This window comes from Beauveria bassiana (assembly GCF_000280675.1).
Source record: "Beauveria bassiana ARSEF 2860 unplaced genomic scaffold BBA_S00070, whole genome shotgun sequence".
NCBI classification, from domain to species: Eukaryota; Fungi; Ascomycota; class Sordariomycetes; order Hypocreales; family Cordycipitaceae; genus Beauveria; species Beauveria bassiana.
The window spans coordinates 2,544-19,505 of record NW_007930905.1 but is presented as its reverse complement, the minus strand read 5'-3'; the positions used below and the strand labels follow the sequence as shown (position 1 = coordinate 19,505).

The 16,962-nt window shown below is 51.3% G+C and overlaps 6 protein-coding genes across 6 annotated transcripts; 4 read left to right on the top strand and 2 right to left on the bottom strand.

Moving 5' to 3' along the window:
• Positions 1-512: 512 nt before the first annotated feature.
• On the bottom strand, positions 513-1,593 carry BBA_09830 (Patatin-like serine hydrolase, putative; the record flags this gene model as incomplete). The annotated part of the gene is made up of 6 exons (XM_008604927.1): positions 513-578; positions 634-781; positions 831-857; positions 908-953; positions 1,018-1,380; positions 1,425-1,593. The coding sequence occupies 6 exons, from the start codon at positions 1,591-1,593 to the stop codon at positions 513-515; spliced, it is 819 nt and encodes a 272-aa protein (XP_008603149.1).
• Positions 1,594-3,730: 2,137 nt separating this feature from the next.
• Positions 3,731-4,761, bottom strand: BBA_09829 (uncharacterized protein; the record flags this gene model as incomplete). Its single annotated transcript, XM_008604926.1, has 2 exons — positions 3,731-4,495; positions 4,552-4,761. 2 exons carry the CDS (start codon positions 4,759-4,761, stop codon positions 3,731-3,733), a joined length of 975 nt encoding a protein of 324 aa, XP_008603148.1.
• Positions 4,762-7,636: 2,875 nt separating this feature from the next.
• Positions 7,637-8,444, top strand: BBA_09828 (uncharacterized protein; the record flags this gene model as incomplete). Its single annotated transcript, XM_008604925.1, has 2 exons — positions 7,637-8,223; positions 8,273-8,444. 2 exons carry the CDS (start codon positions 7,637-7,639, stop codon positions 8,442-8,444), a joined length of 759 nt encoding a protein of 252 aa, XP_008603147.1.
• Positions 8,445-8,639: 195 nt separating this feature from the next.
• BBA_09827 (uncharacterized protein) lies at positions 8,640-9,577 on the top strand (the record flags this gene model as incomplete). Its single annotated transcript, XM_008604924.1, has 3 exons — positions 8,640-9,008; positions 9,055-9,145; positions 9,249-9,577. 3 exons carry the CDS (start codon positions 8,640-8,642, stop codon positions 9,575-9,577), a joined length of 789 nt encoding a protein of 262 aa, XP_008603146.1.
• Positions 9,578-11,830: 2,253 nt separating this feature from the next.
• On the top strand, positions 11,831-12,265 carry BBA_09826 (uncharacterized protein; the record flags this gene model as incomplete). The annotated part of the gene is made up of 1 exon (XM_008604923.1): positions 11,831-12,265. One exon carries the CDS (start codon positions 11,831-11,833, stop codon positions 12,263-12,265), a length of 435 nt encoding a protein of 144 aa, XP_008603145.1.
• A 2,049-nt stretch (positions 12,266-14,314) lies between these two features.
• Positions 14,315-16,957, top strand: BBA_09825 (polyketide synthase; the record flags this gene model as incomplete). The annotated part of the gene is made up of 4 exons (XM_008604922.1): positions 14,315-14,589; positions 14,644-16,243; positions 16,539-16,788; positions 16,902-16,957. 4 exons carry the CDS (start codon positions 14,315-14,317, stop codon positions 16,955-16,957), a joined length of 2,181 nt encoding a protein of 726 aa, XP_008603144.1.
• Positions 16,958-16,962: the final 5 nt, after the last annotated feature.

Genomic DNA, 16,962 nt, shown 5'->3' with positions numbered 1-16,962 from the left:
GTCTGGACGCTCCTGAATCTCAATCGAGAATTCTGTTTGCTTAGTGCGGACAGAGAAGGTTACACGTCTAACAAGCGTGGAGTCACTCTGCCGGGTCGCACGTCGAAGGAACGGGCCTGGGAATATCTGGCTGCCGAGCTGAAAACTGGCCGCGGCTTGGTCAAAACGGTGTAACAGTGCGGTCTGCTCGGGCGAGCCTGGCTCAAAGTCGCAGTGTAGCCCGCCAGAGCAATGATACATGCCGTTCGAGTAGTGCGGTATGCTATCTAGCTCAAAATAAAACCGTTGGGCTAGTATACAGCTGGCCGCTGCCCGGATCTCTGGTGCGCTCGACGCAGCGGCTTCCGCCCGCCTCTGCCTTCCTTGCAAGTCTGCGATGTCGTCCAGGTTGGGCTGCGGCCCGTCATGCTCGGGATCAAAGCGGAAACAATGTCCGCCGCGAATATGCTGGCAAACGCGCTCAAACTCTCGATTCGAATCATTCTGCCTCATAAAGGCGCCGCAGACGCGACCTACAGAGGAGCGATGCACCACGCGAAGCCACGACCTTTTCTTACGCTTTTGCACCCTTCCTCCCACTGTCCCGGAGAGGTCTGTAACGCTGCGTGAACTTCTTTTCGTCAGCCTGCCTACTCCCGTCCCGAAGGATAGGAAGAGACCTGGGTTCGGCTTCGAGGGGCACTGGGACCGTGCGGCCGCGAGGGCGAGAGCGGATGGATTGTTGTATGTCATGCCTCCATCCTGGTAGGCAACGTCATCGATAACCTGCGGATTGAAGTAACTGTAACTCGGGGTCAGAAGCCAACAGTCAAGCGGGTTGCCGAACGTACAAGGGTGCCGCGGTGGTCGCGCGCAATCTAAGCTGGATTAGTACGCCAGTTACTTGGGGTAGAGGATGGCAACGTACGCTTGCCAGAGAGGGACATCTTTGGATTCGAGAATCTGAAAGTTAGCTGGCGCGCTAGAGGTTAGTCATGCCCATCCGTTGAGTGCTGCCAGAACAGCGGAGCGACATACCGACCGCGTCTTCGGGGTCTCCCGTACCACCGTCGTTGGCGACCACCAAAGTGGCCGTATCTTCTGCCGTCACGACAGGAAAGCCAACGTGCAGGCCCATCTCGTTCGCGATAGTCCAGTCTGAAAGCATTCTAGCTTCGCCAAAGACTGCCTTCAATGCTGTCTCGAGGTTAGCGGATGAATATTTGCTGTCGGTGAGTAGCGTGATAACGCCTCGCAACAGCCGCTGGCCGACGCTGGTCCGGCCCAGTGGAAATGCGGAGACATCTCGGCCTTGGAACGTGTGCTTAGCCATGGTGTCGACCAGCACGATGCAGTCCTGCACACTCAACCCGAGCGCCAAACCCCAGGCGCTGATGGCACCTGTGCATGTTAGATAGAGCTTGACACGGCGGCGGACAACAAACCTGAAGAAGTGCCATAAAGTATGTCAAAGTGGTACTGAATTGGAAATGGCAGACCGAGCCGCTCATCGAGCGCTTTGAGGGCCGCGAGCGGGACGCCGGCGTTGGCGCCGCCGCCATCTATACAGAGAATCCGTAGCGCAGATGTCCTGGGCTTTACGCGAATGCGCATCCCATTCGTTTCTTGACTACAAAGCAGGCAATGAGACAAACTTCGAAATCCAGCTGTCTTGTCCGAGAAGTGGTCACAGCAGAAGGCACATATCCAGTGACCGCATGGTAGCTTGTGCTTCGCCAGTCTCATCATGCAGCTGAAACAGGAGGCTGAAGAATGAATGACCTCCCATTGCTGCCGAAATGCAAGGAGCTGGGCTTTGTGAAGCTGCAGCGCTGACTGCGCTCCGATGAAGTCATGAAATTGCTGCTGTAGACTCTTGATCAGTAATGTGGTGAAGGTAGAAGGTAGCGTTAGTTTCTTGGTTCCGTCAGCGGCTGTCAATAGCCTTTGGCTTAAATGAGCCAATCGAGGTCTATAAAGCTTATCAAATACGTCGGTAATGTCAAATACTAATCTGTCAGCGACGCTTATCTACATGACGGTCTGCAACACACCGTGCATCCTCGTCATATAGTGATCGAAGATGATGCTCGAGGCTATAACGGGAACGGCGAATGAAAGCAAGAGCTCAAAAGAGTCAATACAGCCTAAAAAGTCAGACAAGACCGACTCGAGATGACCGGGCACTGGACGCCGGCTGCGTGTCACAGACACGAAATCGAGCGGCGCCGGTGCTGACGGTAGCGAAATTAGGCCTGCTGTGTGGTTCATCAGCTCGCAAAGATGCTCGCCCGTGTACAAATGCCACTCTCTTGTGCGATTTTCCCGCGCTTTGTCTACGAGATCCGCCAACTCATCGCGGAACTCGTCCCACTGCGGTTGTTTCCGCGCGTGAGCAGCGGTGTTGAGGCTGGCGACGCGGATGCCAGCAAAGCGCGTCATAAGCTCCACGGCTACGGTGGGCGTCCCATGCTCGTCTGGCGCAGCTCCTCTCATAAAACGATACAAATCCTTTAGGATTAGATCTTTCGACCTCCTTTCTGAACCATCGTCTACGAGAAGCAGCCACGGCAGGACAGGACTGTCCGACGGTAACCCGTTCTCGAGCCATAAGTCAAGGTGTCGGGCGACGCCTCTGATGCCGCCCAAGTCGCTGATGAATACGCATACAACGCCGGCGAAGGGGAGTATAAGCCGATTGATCATCCAATTCATCACGCTCTCGTCGCTCGCCCGATGCGCGGCGGGTGCTAGGCCGCGACGGGTGAGCTCGTGGCACCGTGAGAAAGCGGTTCCGCGCGATACTTTATTTCGAAAACCAACGTCGGTTTCTGCGACGAGAAGTGACCTGCCACCATGTCCGCTCAGCGAACCCGCGAGGAGATGGACCTCTCCGTCTATTCTTGAGTAGACACGCCGCTCTACAGCTAATTCGCGGAGCGCAGCCACCTTGCGCCAATTGCCCAGCATAAAAACAAGCTCCGGTGCATCACGTGCCAAGTGGTCCTCCGCCCTCCCAAACACTCTCCGAGGACGATCCGTTACCTGCACAGCGTATTCATTATTCTCCTTTACCAGGCGCAGCCAGGCAGTGTGTTTACAGAGCATATTTGGTTGTGTGGCTGCCGGAAAGACTGCTCGCGTCGCTCTTTCTATTTATACAGAAATGGCGAGCCAAAATTAGACGTCTGCAACACTAAAGATGGCGGATGGACACTTTTGGCCACGCTTTCCAATAGCTATATACATAAGAGGCCAGCGGACAGCGGCAACGGAGGGGCAGTGTGCAAGCACGCCAGTCCTCAGCCTGCGTCAAAAACGGCCATGAGAATCTACGAATGTGGACGCTGCAAAAGGCGTCGCGTCAAATGGCCCGCCAATGCCACTGCGTCCTTCTATTGGCGACTGATACTGCTACGCATCACCGACGCACCGCGTGTTATGGACATTTGCTCTCGATGCGCGACCCGCCAAGCCCGGCGAGCCGTTGAGCACCAGACAGTCGTGGAACATCGCACAGTTGAGCACCGATGTCTCTGCTGTTATCAATGCAAACTGAGGGACTTGTGCGAGGCTCCGCCGCCGGAGTACCGTTCAGAGCTGCCCGCTTCGCCGCCTGACAGTCCACACGGAGAGTTGGCTCAGAATAGAGATTGAGAAAGGGTCACGTGGATAGTTGCTGCTGTGTTGGAAACTGGTTCTTTAAATAGCTAATGGAATGCATTGCTATATAAATTCGAGTTTGCCTTTATCACCATCCCCAAAGTAAGGGTCTAGTGTGCCGGGCCCAGTAGGTCCAGGCCTCGGCCTCCGCTCTAGCAAGGCTTAAACGCCTAGCCCGAGAGCCTTCCAAGCTGTTCGGCTTCGGAAATCCCTTCGCTTGGCTTTCTTCCCGCGCTGGCTGGGGTGGGGTCCCGGCCTGATCTACAAGTTGCAGTTGGAGCATTTGATCGATCACGGGCATATCACTAAAGGTGCCTTCCTCCATGCCCTCGATGGCTTCGAAAAGTTCATCCGATCCCATTTCCTCTATACCTGCACCGAACTCGGTCATATCGTTGATGAACCATGTGTCCCCCAGCAGCTCTGAGTCTTCTATGGAGGGCATGTATTCTACGCTGTCCACATGGTCCCCTTTCGCGACGGGCAGCAATGCTTCCGTGCTTCTCTCGCCCACCGCACTGTTTGACTCGTGCTCATTGTCTGTAACTTCCGCATCCGCCGCGCCGTCCGAGGCTTGGCCGCCCGTATCATATTCGACACTGCTCGCTTCCCCCGAGGCAGACCCCGATCGTACTCGGCCGCCGTCATCGTCAGGCACATCGTAGACATTTTCAGGGGCAGTGTGTGCGAGCTGCGCTCCATCAGGTCGTTGCATGCTTTTGGTACGCCGGGACTGCTGCCTCGGACGCATCGGGCGTGTCGGATGCGGACTACCGGAGCGTCGACATCCGGGTTCTATGTCGATGCCGGGTCGCACTCGAGGTTCTTTCTTGGTGCTCTGGTATTCGGCGAGCTACAAGGTGTGAGAGACGCGCCAATTCTCTCATCATGGGTGTTTATGATGCTCACTAGTGCATTTAGATCTGGTAGGGTCTTGCCCGTGGGACAATGACTTGCCATGTGCCAGATGCCATGGGTTGGATCCTCATAGAAAACGGCTGTACGTATGTTGGCTTTCAAGCCTAGCTTCCGAGTCTTGCTTTTCAGACTGGGGCCTCGCTTGCGCGCTGCTTCTTTCTGCTTTTTGTTATGCCCAGTAAGGACCGCCTTTGGTGCCATAATGCGCAGAGCACGAGATGAAAAGTAACCGACCACAACATGATGGCACAATAGGATACGGAACTGGCTTCAACAATATATATTCCGTTAAGTAGCGGTACGCTCCTGCTCCGAAAGCTGCTGCTGTAGAAGCCATTACCAGCACCGTGAGGGGCTTCGCACGCCCGGGGTTGTCGAAGCAGTCGGCTGCCACCCTTTGGCCAGTGGCCAGTAGTAGCCACTGCTACAGACACACCACATGCATAACCAAACAGGCCACGACGAGAACGGGAGCATGTTTCCGCTCCTTCTCAGGGCAGCCATTTCCACCCAGGATTGTTGCGTTGATTCAAATGACCGTCCTGGCCGACATAGGTAACTATTCTGCTCCGGATAAAGCGCAGAAGTCGCTTCCCTTAGCGCATAGATGGTTGTGTGGATCACACACCCAGGGCCGCTATTTTCACACCTGATCCTGGCGATTTTTAGACCCTCGGGGTGAAGCAACTCCTCTGTCCAATCTTTTACGTTCTACACATGTCCACTCCCGGGCGTGACTTTTCCCTTCTCAACCAAGCACCTGGAAGTTACAGCCCATTCCCACGCAGGGCGTGAAAAGTAGCCCTAACCGTGGAAGCCAATTTTTCGGGGACTGCCCGGGGGTGAGCAGACAGAAGCATTCAAAAAGTTGCGTCATAGCGTCTATCAGGGAAACCATCACAAAGGTATTGTAGAACCGGGGTTTAGTAACGGGGCTAGATCGAATAGCCTACGTGTATCAACCAACATTCGGACTTTCAAAATTGAAGTGAAAGGAAGCACAAAAGATTTCTCATGGGCATGAAGTCAAAAATCGGCTTAACAGTGTATAGTGAGGCTAAAACAGCAATCAAAAAATAAGATAGAGAAGCAATGAAAAGAAGAGGTGGAGTGTTGCCAGTGTTGGTCATGTAACTCCGGGGTGTAGATTGAGTTCAAGAGTGCAGGCATGTCCAACAGAATTGATAGAGGGAAAAGAAACAAGAAGGACAGACTTCCAAGCAGAAGGAGGATGGTATGCCGGGGGTCAGGGTGTAGCTTTAGACATTATGATCAAAAGTTCTACACCCCTGCAGCACGCTGGTCTGTTCCTCAAGCTAACCCCTATTTGGTCAGACGGCGTTTAAGCTAATGCTCCCTAGAAGGGTTAGCGGCACCAGGATACATCCTGGGATTGCCCATTACACTCAGTATTGATGGGGTGCACGCCACCCTGCTCGGTGCGCAGTTTACCAGTATACACCCATGTCAAGTCTGCGCAGAGCCAGGTTGCTTCTGGCAAAGGCCTAGTAGCTACGAGTCGGGGCGCAAACTTGTACTGAGGGGCGATGTATAAATGAGAGGGCGAGAAAGGAGGTGGCCGGTAGCTTCGGGCGTCTGTCGAGCTTGTCAAAGAAGAGGAGCTGCTCTCCCAAGGCGAATACTAGAAGGCCAGGTCCGTGCGATGCAGCTAACCTTGCCCGACTAGGAGAAACCGAGCGCTGGGTGGACCTATGGTCGTATGCCTGCGGGTATAATACATGTAATACAGGTGACATTGCGTGCGTGCAGAGGTATCGAACCGATCCAGAGTTACGCAGGCTCCACGCCAATGCGGGACTATCTGGCGGCGTTTTCGCACATCCGGAGGGGTTTGCCTACGTTCCCATGAGCGAGAGCGTATGCGGCTTTGATGAGCGATCCCTTTCTGAGTTCGAGAGCCCGTGGAGAAGACAGCTGCCGATGAAGACACTTTTCTGGTATTGCAGTGAAAGACTGTACCGGTCAGCTCTCCACAAGCGTTGAGCATACAAAGAGACGAGCTCCCCAGGATCTTGACCCGCTACTTCTAACGTCCCCCACACTGTGGACGTCACGCTCTCGGCCAACTGTGCATGTGAGCCAGTGGGAAGCGTGCTTTCGGACTATTTTCTCCATACAACAATGGAACCCTGGGAGCTCCCCGAACCAATGGAAGTCAGGTTGTGGGCCCGGGATTACGCAAAGGGAATGATGTCTCTGGCAGCTTCCTCCGGAGGGTGAGCCCGCGATACGTGCCTCGTATGAGCAACGCTAGTAATTTGGGGCCTGCTTACAGCTGCAGCAGTGTGCTAGTTGGTGTTGATGTGTCAACTTTAAGCACAAGGACGGTTAGACGGGTCACTCTCGACAGTGCTGATCACAATCCCTTTTCAACGCAGTCTAACGCGTGACGCCCAACGCATGCAAGCCATAACCAAATGAGCTAGGCGCCAGCTCCACAAAAGGAATGTCCTCTTCACAACCAACCGACTTCTGTCTAGAGGCTTTGCATGATCACACGAGGCAGAACCAACTTTTCAGCTAAATTTCAGGACAGCGCGCAAATGAACTATGATGTTGCCAAGTGTAGGCATAGAAATTCATTCGAAAGAAGAAAAAAATAAAGGTTTCTCATGAATATCCAGTCAATGCTTAGTGCTTGTATCGAGCAGTAGCCGGTAGCTCCTGCGTTGATAGTCGTTCGGCTGACGTTTGCGCGTGGCTGTGCTCCACCCGTGCAATGCTCAAAGTGCTGGGCTGTTTGAAAGCCAACCAACAAACCAATCAGTGGCATTTTGATCTGCGGACAAGGGTCTGCTGCATGCTGGCCGGCCCACAGGCAGGCAAAAGATCAAGTCAATTCTCAGCCACCAACGAAGACAGCTTGCAGGCACACCACCTTGGCTCTCAGCTGCTGTAGCAGACAGTCTGGTCCACACCGTGCGTAGCTGTCTCGGTGCAGAGCCGAAAAGGACCAAAATTTGGCCAGAAGTAAAAAGTCAGAACTGGCTACCCTATAAATAGCCCGGCCCGTGCCAGTGTTTTACGACATGGCAATTTCAGCATCTTTTCCATCATGGCAAGCCAGTACAGCAACTACAACTACACTCATGGCGTCTCCGCTGGGCAGAGACGCCGAACAAACCCTCCTCCGCCGGGGCTGCAGAACCCCCATAGCGGCCGTCAGATGCCTGTCGGTCGTAGCGGCGGTTCTGGCCAATTACCCCGACAGCACCAGCAGCACCAGCAGCACCAGCAGAATACCATGCGCGGGCTTGGCCCAACACTCAACAGTGAGCCGTCTGGCCACTACAACCATCCTCCTCAGCCTTATCAAGAGAACTATGACAGTGTTCAAGACGTTCCAGGCGTTCCAGACGATCAAAACATTCAAAACATACAAGACGTTCAAGACGTGCAAGACATGCAAGACGTGCAAGATATTCCAGGCGTTCCAGACGCTCAAGAGTATCATCACATGCAAGACATGCAAGACATGCATGTCCCAGCCGCACGAAACAGTCAAGACCACACGACGCTGAGCGACTTGTTTGCCATCGTGAAGGAAGTCGTGCAAGAATTTCGTCGCTTTCAACAAGAAGTGCGTCGCTTTCAACAGGAAGGGCGTGAGAGGTCGGGATGGTCTGGTGAAAACATCGCTATGTAAGCTCTGCTGCCTCCACCAACAATCTTTCGTTTTGACAATATGTAGTCTATATGACCTGTTCAAGCTGCACCTTGGTGTACCTCCCCAGCAAAATCAATCGTGGGGCATGTCTGGCGAAGCCATCACGCAGGCAAACACCATGTCCAGACCACCAGTCTCAGTGCCGGATGATCCAATGACGCCTACTCAATACATCAATCCAGATCAGCCCCATTAGATGTGTACACAGCGTAGAAGAGTGCCGACCTGGGAGGTTGAAGTATAGGGACTCAAGGAGGTGGGGCTTAACCGGCCAGAACAGGCTGCGAATGGCGCCAGAACGATTTAGGTAGTATATAGAGAGACACATCGTCCGGACGCCCAAGCAGAAAATATACGCACAACTAGCCGTCTTGGCCTCCGCCGTCGCAATATGCCAGAACAAAAAAAGTCCATGCTACCGCTCCGTCCAGCCGCTGTTCACATCGCATTACACCTCGGTCGCCATCCTGTCGTCGACTACCTTCCACAAGGTAGCCGGCAGATGAAAACGGCAAGCGGCCCTTGGACAGCTGTGCACAGAAATCACCAGAAACGACAACTTGTCGACATTCAAGAGGTGGAAAACGACTGCCTCCAGGACCTACGCTCCCTTGCCAATGTATCGTCTTGTCACATTGCCCATCCCATCGCTATATACCACTACCAAAAAAGAGTTTTCTTCATACAAGAACACGTCGCTCTGAACGTACTCGAATTAGGGCCCCTCTGTGACCCCGAAATCGCTTACGTTTTCGCCCAGGTAGAGTGGTTTTGTCCAGGGCCTTAACTCACGCTGACTGTCGCAGGTCCTGAACGGGCTGCAACATCTGTTGGTGCTCGGCATTGGTTTCCGCGTTGCTTGCGTTCGAACCACTGTAGCGGGCGACGTAAAGATCGGTAAGTGCGAGAGTCCACACCCACGACCGCCCGAAGGTACTAGCCACCAGGCCATCGACTGCTCGGATGAGTTCTGCATAGTCCTGCTAAAAACATGCGTCAGTGTTAGATTGGGGCTATGAGCCTAATATATCACCGCTCTTCAAACTTGCCGGCACCTCGTATCTTGCAGTCTTTCTACGAGATCTCTTCATGGAGCTGCGTGGACCATGTCGCGATTGGTCCACAGATGCTTGCGATTTCGTCCGTATACTGGAGGCCGGCTACCTTCCAGCCTCGACGGTGAGCTTACTTTTCTTTCGAGCAGTAACAAACGCTGATAGCGAGCAGCATTCTTTTTTGTCGCAAGCCTCATCGGTTCGATCTACAGCCTGGTTTGCGATGCAACAAAAACTGGCCGTTTCGTCTACCTGCACTCTGGAGGACTTTTAGCCCGCTTGAATTGAAAACTCTCTTTGCAGAGACCGTCTTCAAAAATCTGTTCATTAGACCCTATGAGCCCTACAACAAGGCTTCTCAGCTCACAGAAGTTTGCAAATGTGTGCCGGACGAGCACGCCACACGCCGCTGGTATCACTTCTTTGGACACGCCGATAATACCAAGGTCTCGTAATGAAAGCTAAGTTTCTTAGAGGTCGGCAGATGAGAAACGCAAGTATGGCACGTTTCTTTTTAACATGTTGCGTTGTAGAACAGACAGCGACGTGTGTACAACCACGTTTATGAGCCGCAGCAGCGCCGCAATAGTGTTGGGCGGCTGGCCCAGTGCCACGGCCCCAGTGGTCATGGATATTGTTGGCCAGAAATGGTGGCTAATTCATTGGGAAACACTGGTCACGGAATACAAAACCCATAGACTTCATGATGAGACGTTTGGCATTTACCAATATTAAGTTTCGCGCACAAATTGAATGGTAGTTCTATGAAGCTTGATCTTGTTTTGAGGTAATGTAAACCAATCTGGTATATGTAGTTGGGATGGAGAACTCATGCCGCCTAGAAACGCTCCATCTTGGACTGCAGCGTTTCTAATTGTGTGGTTGTCGTCATTGTTTTCCATACTGCATCGTATAAACGTGTAGCACAATCGCGAACAGCTGACAGCTTCATCTGCAAAAGCGTGTTCTCTTCCTCCAGTCTTTCTACCTCAAGCCGACGGATAGTGTGGTCTTGTTGCTCTCGCGTTTGAGTTGTGATGTGGCTTAGCAACTCATCCAACTCAAAGTTTGAGTACACGCTGGATGTCTGTCTTGTGTGCCCATCCATAACAAGAGCTACAGTACAATATGGGAATCGGTTGGCTTATTTCTAAGTCGCTATATATGGATATGTACCAGTCCAGGCCACGGTTTAACTTGTACCGTCTTCCGATGCGGCATGGATAGGCCGATTGCTGCTGGACCGCTTTCAAAAGTTGCTTTCTCATTGCTCTGGAGCGAGAATCAGTTTCTGGCTCCCAAGTGGAAAAAAAATAGAACGAATCGAGAGGTAGTTTCCGTCTGCGGAGAACTATCGAATTTTGACAAGGGTGTACCAGCAGCAGCAGTCCTGAACAGCCTAAACAAGCCGTTGTCATTGTTATTTGTGGTTGAAAGCGTAGCCAGGCGTTGACGTCTGCTGGTCATAAACTTAAAATTTAGAGGTGCAGATCTCTAGGGTTGGGCGGGAATAGGCCCCCTCCGAGGAACTGCAAACTTCTCTATGAACTAAGCGCCAAACTCCTCTGCCTCAGAAGAAAAATGCGATAATGTCAGGGTCTTGGTTCATTAATACTGTAAAATCGCTGCAGCCTGAATGGTCGCACTTGAGGATGGAGGTTACCTCAGAAAACCGTCTTGCGGAATGCTTGCGGTGCTCAAAATTCAAGGGTTGCGCAAGCTGCTAGGGTGGAAAAATAAATCGTCACGATGGAGTGGCGGCGCAAGCGCCACCAATGAAGGACTGCAGGAAAATGCAACAAGGGAGTCTAGTCGCCTTTTTGGCGCGATTGCGCCTGCGATGTACTTCAAAGCGATATAAGCCGATCACGCGCCGACGATCGTTTCAGGACGGCAAATCATGGACTGTTAAATGGAATTTGTTCATCAACCAAAACCCTTTCTTTGATTCATAAATGTTTGTTCAAGCAGCGTTTTACAGCAATAAAAGCCAAAAGCAAAACCAACATCTACGAGGAAATCATGTATGCCATTACTTTGAAGAGAAGTTTGCGCAAATTAGACACCAAGGAGCCTTTGAGGTGAATGAAGGGCCACAATATACGGTGACCACCATAAAGCGTAAAGCGGCTCGCAAGACATTACTAGACATCTAGTCTCGCAACGCCAAATGTTACATTATAGATTGCGGACCACGAGGGGTGAAAGACGAAGCAGCCTAGGCCAGCGATGGTACTGTAGGCGCGCACCGACGAACCTGCACTTGGGCATATCTAAAGAGCCCTCTTCACTAGAGGCCGCTCAGCATGAATCGCTCCTGAAAGCAGTAGCGTGGCAATATTGGGTGCTGCTTTGTGGGTGGTCATGCTGCGCTCTACTTTCTTGCTTGATTGTGGTGACTGGTTTTCTTGCTGGTGGTATGCTTGTCAGCAAAGCCGCCAATTTTTGCTCCATCTAAGGCTTCAAAACACCTACAAGTACTTGTCTAGTGGCTTCCATTGCTCATTTACTACATTAACTTTCTGCCATGGACGAACCCCAGCAAGAGAACAGTCGACTTTGCGAGCAATTTGCAGCATACATTACCCAGAGTAACGCTCAATTGCAACATGAGCGTGAACAAAGCGAAGCACGTCTGCACCATGTCAGTGTATATGCAGAGGAGCAACGACGTCAACTGGAGGCACGCGTGAAAGAGTGGGAGACGTTGCAGACAGAAGTGCAACAGCTTCGCAGCGATAAGCAGGTACTCACGAACGTGATTACATATCTCCAGCGGGAAATGAGGACCCAAAGATGCTGGCTAGAGGATTTGCGACAACAGCTAGTGACGCAAAACCAGATTATTCGTATGATGAGCCGCAGTTCTCGTCGAGTTTCTCGTACAAGCCCTTCACTACCGCTGATTCACCATGAGGAGCCGCTTCAAGAACAATCACAGCAGGCAGAGTTGAACTTGTAACGATAAGTTCATCCTTTGAAATCTATCATCTTTTTTCACTTGCTTCTACTGTGACTGATGGTTGAGAAAGTGACCAACAATCACTTCGGTTAGTAATAGAAATGCCTTCTGTCATTATTATCATTCTAGGCGCAGTCTGCAAATGGAGCCCAAAACCTTACGCCTGAACGACCTAGACCTTACCATGAGTTCCATAGCAGACCAAATGGGAAGCACTTACGACGACAGTGACAGCGTCGTGCCGGCTTTCGGCCTGCTGCAATGAGTATTCCGAGCCTACAGCAGCGGTTTCGAGCATTGTCTTCCAGAGTGCACAGGTAGTAAGACAGCCACACGATGTGTAAGTCGTACTGTATCTCCACAAATCAAGGTAAACGCAGCTTCATTAACGTTGAAACCAAACGGCGGATAGCTTTGAACGGACCCATTGTCTTAGGTATGCGTGCGGTCCTGGAAATGAAAGACGTAGGCTCGCGGGCGCAGCTATCGGGTTTTCAGAAGCACGAATAAGTGCTGTTTCTGTCGTTAATCTGCGAAATACTCTAAATCAATGGAAGGAATACTTGTAATGGCTATCTGGGCATTACAACATGGGGAATTTGGTGCAGAATTGCAAAACGAAAAATTATATGCAGAATTGCAAAACGGAAAATTGTATGCAAAATTGCAAACCGGCAAATTTAATGCAAAATTGCGAAACGGAAAATTTGGTGCAAAATTGCAGAAACGGAATTTGGTGCAAAGTGGCAAACCGGAGAATTTGGTGCAAAATTGCAGAACGGAAAATTTGGTGCAAAATGGCAGACCGGAGAATTTAGTGCAAAATGGCAGAACGAAATTTTAAGGGCGCAAGAGCGTCACGTGGTCTTGTAAAAGGGCGTAACGAGTGGAGCTCCGTGGTCAGCTATTTTGCATTTGTTTTTCTCTGAGATTGAATAAGTTACTTCCCAGGCTTGTCGCAATGCCTGAGCTACGTGCCCGTATCAAAAACAACTTGCTGGCCCTCGGCACTCGTGACAGGAAAAATGACTCACAGGCGTTTGAGGCTGGGTGCGTGCTTGTCTAGGCGACGCCGCGCCTCTCCAAGACGCCCCTTTTGGGTTGAAACTGGCAATCATATATCGAGCCCCCTTGACGCATATCAACTACTTCGTCAGCGACCCAGAGACGTTTTTAAAGATATTGCGGCACGGTACAACTGAGGTAATCGTCGAATGCACAAATGTTGAGCGCTTTGTTAATCTGTCTATAGCCCCCCTTTGTCGTGGCCATTTAGGGTCTCCATTTTTTGAACTTGCCTGATGAGTGGCGACTGCGAGCATGGGACCGGAAAGCATATTCAAAATACTAGTCAAGAGCTTTCTGAATTGCAGATATGTGCAACAGCTCTCTCGGTCCAGACTAAAAGTTTCCGACGAGAGTCTGATTATTGGAAAGAAACCACTGACCGGTGCGAATTGACCCGCCCAAATCCGCCGTATATCTTGGAAGCCCAGCCTCGTCATCTGGAGAAGCAGGATCAGTTCTCAAGAGCTACACAATAAAGGGCATTCGATTTCGGACGACTAAAGCCCGAAATTGAAATAATCCGATAATATACCGATCGGTACAGTCCTAGCATTGACTTGCTGAAAGCTGCGACAAGGTTCGGAGCGATTCTAGACGGGGGCACAAGGGGGGGGGGGCATCATGTAGTCTGGGCCTCAGTATTACTGCCTTGGCATTTATCCGCGATTGAGTTCCGCAAAGCCTATTATTAGAGACCCTGCTGAAGATTCCACGTGGAATTTTCAAGTCATTCTGCGCGATTAGATCTTGCCCTTTTGTCTCACTACGTTTGTCTACACTGCGTCACAAGGCGCTGACCCTCCCTCGTTCACTTAATTTCTGCACTCAGTATATCGGTCTGCAACATTCCTTCATTAGTCGGTGTTTGTCCTAGCTGCTGAAAAGCTGGGGTTAGACTTATACACATCCCTCACTGCAGATCAGTGCAGAGTCACGGCAACATGAAGAGCCACGCCGACATGGACGTTGTTTATTTCAGCAATGAATTTCCTACAGGCGAATTGCAGGCCATATTCCGACAATTATACAACAAACAGTCAAGAAAGCAGCCACAATGTGCTCGCTCAACTCATTTCCCGAGCAACGGCGGCGGTGAAGAACGAGATCCAGTCGCTTCCAACTGGACTTCTGCGACTCTTCTCGTCGTTCGAAAGTCTTTTCGAATGGGCTGACGATTCGAATCTCCGTACTGGTCCGCTGTGCGGAGCAGTCGACGGCGTTCTTTTGGTTCTTGTGCAGTTGGCCTTGTACATCAAGTAAGCAGTCTCTGTTTACGCATCCCGATACTCACCAGAAGCTAACTAAAGCAGTCATATCGGAGATGATTTTGCCCGCCATCGAAATTTGAAGCAGGCTCACTTAGCTGCCCTTGGAGTTGGGCTACAAAGTGGTGCAGCAGTCTCCATGGCGCCTGTTGTTGCAGATATGCCGCTGCATGGAGCCGAGGCCATTGTCCTTGCTTTCCGAATGGGGATCCATGTCCAGTCTATTTCAAGTCAGCTCGAGTCTCAAGACGCTTCCGAGCGCCTCGAAACATGGGCGTATGTAGTCCACAATGTTGACCCTGGAACGGTTCAAGCCGAGCTCGATGCTCTTCATGGTTCAATTCCAGGCCCGAACACGAACAAAATTTTCATCAGCGCAATCAGCGAAACGTCTGTCACCATTAGTGGCCCGCCTTCGAGGCTTAAGAGTCTTTTCCAGAAGTCAAAACCGTTTCGGGATGCTACATCAATCGCATTGCCAGTTTACGGAGGTCTGTGTCATGCTCCCCATATCTACGGTTCACATGACATTCACGCAATTGTCCACAACGGCGTCAAAGAATTGCATGCCAAACTGGAGCAGTCATCCGAGCCGATGAATATGCTACATTCTACCAGTAGTGGAGATCCTTACCACGCTGCGAATGGAGTGGAACTGTTTGAACTTGTCGTTGCTGAGCTTCTTACCAAAGCAATAGAATGGAACAAGGTCATTACAAGCCTAGTCAGCTGTGTAAAGTTCAGTTCCTTAGCCAGCATCACCCTCAATTGTTTTGGAAAATCCCTTCCTTTGCATGATCTCGAGGAAACCTTGAAAGAGAGTTTGACAGATACAAAAGTTTCTGTGAGAAGCCTCTTATCATCCTTGCAAGATCCAACTTCGAGGACCTCGACGTCTCGCGGGTTTAAACAAGCAAAACTTGCCATTGTTGGCATGTCCTGCCGACTGCCTGGTGGCGCTACAGATACTGAAAAGTTCTGGGAGGTTCTTGAGAACGGACTTGATGTATCGCGCGAAATCCCGCCAGATCGATTTGACATTGATACGCATTTCGACGCTGAAGGGAAAGACATGAACAAGACCATGACGCGCTATGGCTGCTTCATCGATGACCCTGCATCTTTTGACGCTGTTTTTTTTAACATGTCTCCTCGAGAGGCATTGGCTGTCGACCCACAGATGCGTCTTATGTTGGTAACATCATATGAAGCTTTAGAAAGAGCAGGGTTTATCGGCAATCGCACCCTATCCACACGGTTGGCACAGAAATGGCTAGCGAGGCCAAGAACTCGTTTCATAGATGGGCGCAGCCACACAGCGGAGCGAGGGGATCAGCCTTTATCAGGACGAGTACAGAAAACACCTCCTTGCTCGACCCAAGCAAGGTCACAGACCCACGATCCTGGTGGTGGTGGCTTGAGCCGACGCAAAGGAAGTGTTACCCAGCCCTACCTGTTATGGCATCAGATGTCCATCCCAGCCATGTCGGCTGAGCTGGAACGCCTGTTTTCGGGCATGCAGGTCATCTTCACAGACCATAGGAGCCGTTTAGGCATTGAGAGCATCGAAACGACCAAATGCCTCAAACCATGGCTCGGCAAAAGCAGCACAGCACATCTTCCGGATGATAGCCTTGATGCGTTCGTGTGTATCACCTATTCGCCATATATTGTGATCATACTATATAATTTACATGTGATATGACGATGGATCTGTCTATGCTATGTATAACTACTATAGCATGACCTGTAAAGGTTTCATCATATATAGTAAGATCATATTGTTAGGCACGCTGACCATGGCAAAGTGAAAGCCTTACTCGAGCTTGTTCTAGCTTTGTAGGGCATTAAGAGCAAATAGGGCGACTTGGCACTTCGTCAATCGAGCACTCTCCTCGACTGACACAGTCATCGCTTTGCTTTGCACAACTCACCCACAGGGACTTGAAGCCCCAGCCGTTGGACCACAGTCCGCGGCAGGTACCTCTGCTTCCGTAGCCGTAGCCGTACCAGTCGCCCTTGCAATCGGCATTGTGCCAGTAGCTGATTCGAATTTCGCCGTCCGGGCAGCTTCCGACGCTTGGGATTTCGAGGCTGCCGACAGCGCAGTCCGTGTTGATACAGACACCATTCCCCAGCCTGATGACGACGTTGTTGTCGACACTACCAGCGCAATTGGTCTTGTTTGTAGTGAGTCTTGACGCTGAATGCCACACTGTCCGAGATTGGGCTGTACTCGAAGCTCGGGAGAAAAGCGAGAACGGTTCGGTCGCCGGACAAAAGATACGCCTTGTACTTGCCAGCTTTCATGGAACTGGGAGGTGTGAGCTGGAGGGAGCCTGAGCTTTCTTTGGCGTAGTCCCA